The sequence below is a fragment of the Terrapene carolina genome, unplaced genomic scaffold (genome assembly GCF_002925995.2).
Source record: "Terrapene carolina triunguis isolate 2854851 unplaced genomic scaffold, T_m_triunguis-2.0 Scaffold90, whole genome shotgun sequence".
NCBI classification, from domain to species: Eukaryota; Metazoa; Chordata; order Testudines; family Emydidae; genus Terrapene; species Terrapene triunguis.
The window spans coordinates 644,538-650,599 of NW_020664441.1; the positions used below are offsets into that span (position 1 = coordinate 644,538).

General features: G+C 40.4%; 1 protein-coding gene across 1 annotated transcript in view; it reads right to left on the reverse strand.

The window, feature by feature from the left end:
* Window positions 1-1,892, reverse strand: part of LOC112125921 (NACHT, LRR and PYD domains-containing protein 3-like) — a 55,023-nt gene extending 53,131 nt beyond the window's left edge. Inside the window, exon 1 of the mRNA XM_029911224.1 lies at window positions 321-1,892. Within this exon, the coding sequence (XP_029767084.1) occupies window positions 321-1,852 (1,532 nt within the window). The 5' untranslated portion in view covers window positions 1,853-1,892. The remainder of the gene's footprint in view (window positions 1-320) is intronic.
* Between the last annotated feature and the right edge of the window lie 4,170 nt (window positions 1,893-6,062).

The following is a 6,062-nucleotide window of genomic DNA, read 5'->3' on the forward strand; positions in this document are numbered from 1 at the left end:
AGAGTGAAACATATATGCATCCGAAGAAGTGGGTTGTAGCCCACGAAAGCTTATGCTCTAATAAATTTGTTAGTCTCTAAGGTGCCACAAGTACTCCTGTTCTTTTTGCGGATACAGACTAACACGGCTGCTACTCTGAAACCTGTCATTATTTTTTGGTAGTGTGATCCTGAGGAAATCTCCATAACTATCATTAGCCTGCTGAAATAGAATTATTTTGTGGTGGGTCATTCAACCATTTATTAGTTATCAAAACAGAGGGATAATCACGTTTCATCAATTAAAGAAGGTGCATATATTAGAGCTCCAATAATACTTACTGATCTAATTCTTCATGTCTTCGTGGTACTTCTTCCTTACGGTCTTCAAATCTGAATGTGCAGGCATACATCTCAAGAGACACCAGTCTATGGCAATTGTTTACACAAGATGAAAGAACTATTTGATCCATTGGAGTAAGTTTATTTCGACTTATCACTATTTTGGTGAAAGGCTCCAATGCATTTTTCATAAAATTTCCATCTTGGATCTCATACAAACAGCGAAACTCCTCAAGCTGACAAATGATTTTATCATACACAGAGGGCACAGATAGCACTGTTTGTTTTTGTGTTTGAATCCACTTCATTAAATCTGACTTAATTTTAGGTGAAATTTTACACCCAATTTTTTCCTCCATGTCCTTTATACTTTTTTCATTTAAGAGACCATACAGGAATCGCACTGTTAACATTAAGTAATTTCTAGAGTTTCCATAGTTTTCTAATAATGTTTTCACATCTTTCTTGGGAGTCCCTGAATCTTCCATTGTTTCATCTTCCTCCAGCACATAAAACAAGGCTGCAAAAAACTCCTGAAAGCTTAAGTGAATGAAGCTGTAGAGACATTCAGTGTCAATATCCTTTTGAAAAATGTTTTCGTTCAAAAAGAGAGGGAGAGCATCTTCCTGATCTAAGCCCAACATCTTGATTTCTTCTTCCTCAAACAGTATTTTTCGCTTCCAGATTCCATCAGCAGCCAAAGAGCAAAGTCCTCTCAAGCTCGCTTTCTTGCATGGCTTTGAATTGCTGCCAGGAGGGTTAACTAAACTGGAAAGATAGAGCACATACATTCCGGTGGTTGTTTTGGAAGCTTGTGCAAGATCCTCGCCTTTTTCAAGCTGTTGTTTCAGAACCGTGCAGATGATCCAACACACGATGGGGACAAAGCACATGGTGAAGAGAATTTCATTTTCTCTCACAAATCTAAAAGCTTGTCTTGCTTGTTTCTCATTTCTAAAGAACTTATGGAAATACTCTTTCCTGTCAGCTTCAGAAAACCCCAGGATCTCTGCGTGACGTTCACACTCTAAACACTTCCCCAGTTTCTCCAAAGCAGCTGGTCTTGTAGTGATCAGCAAGTAGGATTCAGGAAGAACTGTTTTCCTAAATAAACTGCTCAGTATAATTTCCACTGGCTTTTTCTCCCAGGACTCAGAGCACAGGTTATCTTTTGACTGATCAAAGGAAAATCTCAGTTCATCAAATCCATCAATTATGAACAGGAGTTTATCTGGTTGTCCCAGAATGTGATTAATTGATGTCTTATTATTAGGACACTGTTTTAAAATCATGTCAGCCACACTTACTTCCTTAGTAAGAAGGTTCATCTCCCTACAATTTATGTAGAAGACATAATCAAATGTTTCCTTATAAAGTTCCCCAGCTGCCCAGTCCAACATGATCTTTTTTGAAGTAATTGTTTTTCCAATCCCTGCTGCTCCCACCAGTACAACAATCTGTGGTGTTTGTCCATCTTTGTCAGGTTTAAATAAGGTATCCATGGTAATCACAGAACTAGCTCGCTCAGTCATGGCTTCTGTATGTTTCTATCCCGTGGCTATTATTTCATGTTCTCGGTTTTTTTCATGAAGAGGATTGTTAACAATAATCAACTTTGTGTATCTGCTGTTTAGCTTCACATTCTCACCAAGACGAGCATTCCTGTCTTTTATTACTTGATACTTTTTTTGTACATATTCTCTGTACTTCACCCTGAAATCTAAGTCAGTGACATAAAGTGTTAGAAATATTGAAGCACCAGAAGTTCAGAATAACGATAGTTAAACTGTTACAGTAAATCTATAAATTTATAAAATGATAGTACCTTAAATTTATGTTATACCTTTCATTGAAAAGGATCCCCAAATATTTAATTAGATCTGATCCTGCAGCCCTTATTTAAATTATTCATGTGAGTAAAAACTGTGGTAATCACTTCATCCACCACGGAAATGCAGCCAGCTCTAGAGTGAAACTTGTTAACTATTTAACACTGCACATAACACCACATAACAAATGAGGACATGAAATGGGGAAGAATGCCACATGCAAAATTTAATGTTCTCTCTCCTTTGCATGATAATTGTTTGAAATAATCAGTTTTGTGTATCTTTAGAATCATATTCTCGCCAGTGAGGCTGTTCATGTATTTTATGACTCTGTACTATTTTTAATATCTTAATACTTCCCCCTGTAATCTAAATCAGTGGCATGAGGCATTAGAAATATTTAACTGGACATTCAGAAAAAGGATAGACTTCTCATTAATCTGTTCCAATAAAGTTATCTTAACAATAATAATGGTACCTTAAATTCATATTGCACCGTTCCTCATAGAGGATCCTGTAATCGCTTAACTACAGGCCTGATCCTTCTACCCTTACTCAAATAAATCATCCCACTGAAATTATTCATATGCGTAAAGACTGTGGGTATCACTTTATCCCCCACTGAAATTCAGCCTTGCATTGGGTGAAGCCTGGCAACTATTAAACAGTGCACAGCAACTGTATACAAGTTAGGAGGAGAATATCAGATCCAACTGAAACAGTGCTGGGTATTTAGGTGGAAAGAATGTAACTTCACAAACTAGAATATGGCCAGGACACACAGCTTTGAAAAACTGTCACAGAATGTTTGTGGACCACAATTGGATACCTCCACTTGTCTTCCTCACTTTAAAGAGGGTGCATTGGCTCAGTACTGATTGTTGTAACAAAAATCCCCAGAGGAATGTTGTGTACAAGTCTGTAGTGGAAGTTGCCCAAGGTAACAAAAGTCCCACTCAGCCCATTATATAAAAATGTCTGTTAAAGTCAGCAAGAGTTGAAAATCACCAAAATGTATTTTCATCAGTTAATTTTAATGGGATGACTGTTTGTCTGGGGGTCACTAAAGAGAACAGCAAAATGCATGGATTGGAAGGCATGAGGTTTATTATCACAGCTGCCATCTCTACCACCTCCTGGGATCCACCATGTTACCATTGGGCCTTCAGCATCCTGATTCTGAAGGACATTCTGATCATACCAAGAGCCAGAGAGAGGGAACCAAATGACATCACCATCTCCACTGACTTTGGCTAAATCCTGAACACCACCTGGGAGGTGAGCCTGAGATTCCTGCTGCCACCCCCTTCTTCATGTGTCAGTTTTCTTTTCTACCATCTGTCCTTTATTCATGTTTCTAGTTTTCCCTTTCTGCTTTCTGTCTAATAAGAGTCTGGTTTAGCCAGCCAAAACAATTCATCTTTCACAACACTACTAAGTGTCTGAGGCCAGAGAAGCAGCTAAAAGCAATGCCTTAAACAGCTTGACCCTGGTAAAAGTTTGCCATGCCTCAGAGCAGCTGATCAGACCATGTGCTGGATCTGAGATTCTCCAGCAGCGAGGTTGCCAGAGAAAGTCAGCATCAGGGACAAAGGCTGTATTTTCTCTCTTTACTATTCTTTCCTTTCCCCTTTGTGTGAGTTTATTTTGTTTCTTCTTAAAGAAAAACAGTTTGTGACTTCATCAACAGTAGCAGTTGCAACAGAAGGGCATTTCCTGGAGACTGATACTAGCTGTTGCCTATTAAACCCTAGGAAATGCTTTTCACCTCCAGTGCTATTATCATAGTCACCATACAATGTTCCCATTGGGAATAGGTAGCATTACTGATGTATTTGTTATATTCTCCTAGCCTGGGGAGTAACAAGGGAACCCTGTACTAATGGCATCATCCAGATAGACATTTGAACAGATTTTGTTAACATAACTGTTTGTGTGTCAAAGGGATAGTTCCAGGAAAGCATCCAGTTGAGTAAGCAGGCAACCACTGTACTAGGGTAACTTCCCATGTAGATATCACATACCTTCTGCTGAAGCCTCTGACTGTTTTTGATTCAAATACAAATCTGAAAGATAAATTATATTTAAATGACATTGTAAGATTTTAGAGTGCATTTCAATGCAAGTGTATTTATATTCTGTATAGAGCCACTTAGTGACTGAATGATGCAATTTCATCTTGTGCTTAAAAGGTAAGCACTGAAGAGAACATTGCTACCAGCAGTCATTTTATACAGTGTCATTTGCGGGGCAGAGAGTAAATTCAGGAGTGTGTTTAGGGAGAGGGAATCCCCCAACAAACACTCATGTGCCAAAGCAGATCAGATGAAACAATTAAAGGGCCCATATAGATGACAATTGTGCCCTAGTGCAGGGGTTGGACTAGATAGATGACTCAGAGCCTTTCCAAACCTAGAGACCTAAGGCAGACATTGGGGCAGATAGAGGGAAATATTTTTGTTCAAATAATTATAATCAAGATGCAACCACTAGGAGTAGAGCTCCAATAAGGGGGTCTTTTCTTGCCTCTCTCCACAGCTTTTCCCTATATTTAATTATTTTCATAAAACAGTTATTGCCTGATCCACTAGATGTTATTTTATACAATTTTTTAATTATACGGGCAGCCAAGAATAGGTTGCATTAAATAGTTATTGTAACAGATGCAATGGCTAAGTTAAAGGAATAAAATATCCTCTCCCCCATTCCTCAGAAACATAAAGACCCAAATAATTATGATGCTCTCATAGGTTTAGAGACACAATCTGTGATTGGGGCCCCACTGTACTAGGTCCTGTGCACAGTGCTTAATTTGTGCCAGAGCTTGCCAGGACTGAGTCCTGGCACCTCTCGGCTTTCTGCATCAGTTGTGAAAGTAAAAAAAAAAATTGTTTGAGCCCCGGCACCTCTTTCATTACCAGTAAAGCACTGCCTGTGCATATTTACAACAAGACCATCCCTGCCTAACAGAGCTCACAGTTGCATCTGAAGAAGTGAGGTTCTTACCCACGAAAGCTTATGCTCCCAATACTTCTGTTAGTCTTAAAGGTGCCACAGGACCCTCCAGAGCTCACAGTCTACACCAAGTAACTGTTCCCTGCATTGTGCTCTGGAGGCTGCTAAACTTACACCCTGGTGGACCATCCATGGGAGTGAATTCCAAAGGCCTCTAGGGAGAGCCCCACTGCCAGCCCTGGAGCGTTCCATCCCAGGAACCCCAGGCAGAACCAACCCAGATGAGCTTCACTGTCACTGGGGGTGAGAGGAACAGGAATGACTATAACAGGGTTGAGTTTAGCTCCATCATAGAGCACGTGGAATCTAACACTGTTCAGCTAAAGAGTGGATCCCCGTTGGCACTGGCTCTTTACTCTTGTGGGATACTGCAAAGCAGCCTTGAGCTTTTGGAACCACAGCTCTCTAGATTTGCTAGCTACTTCCTGAGTGTTTGTATTGCAGTGATTTGGAGGTTTTTATGTTGGTTTGTTATTATTTTTGTTTTGGGAGGGAGTTGTTTGTATGTTTGTTTTTAATGAAAAATAGCCTGGAAGATAAAGTTCCTGCCTGGAACCCCAGAAATATTCCATGGGGCTAGTTAGCTGTTTGGTGATAATAGACTGGGCCAGGCTCTCTGCAGTGGTCAGTTTCCAGTTACACATCCTCAATTCTCTGTCCCAGCCTGACACAGGGAACAGCACCCTGGGGGCTGTTCTAACTTGCAACAGCTACCAGTGTTCCCCAAGGAACAGTCCTGCAGCTGGGGATCCACTTCAGTTACTCCTCCTCCTCACCTCTCTCTGCCTGGGACACTCCCTCTGCACCACTGTGTTGGTTATACATCCACTAGGACTGTCCCACACTGCGGATTTCCTCAGATGGAGAGTTACAGGCTGCCTCTGCCCCCCTTGTGCCA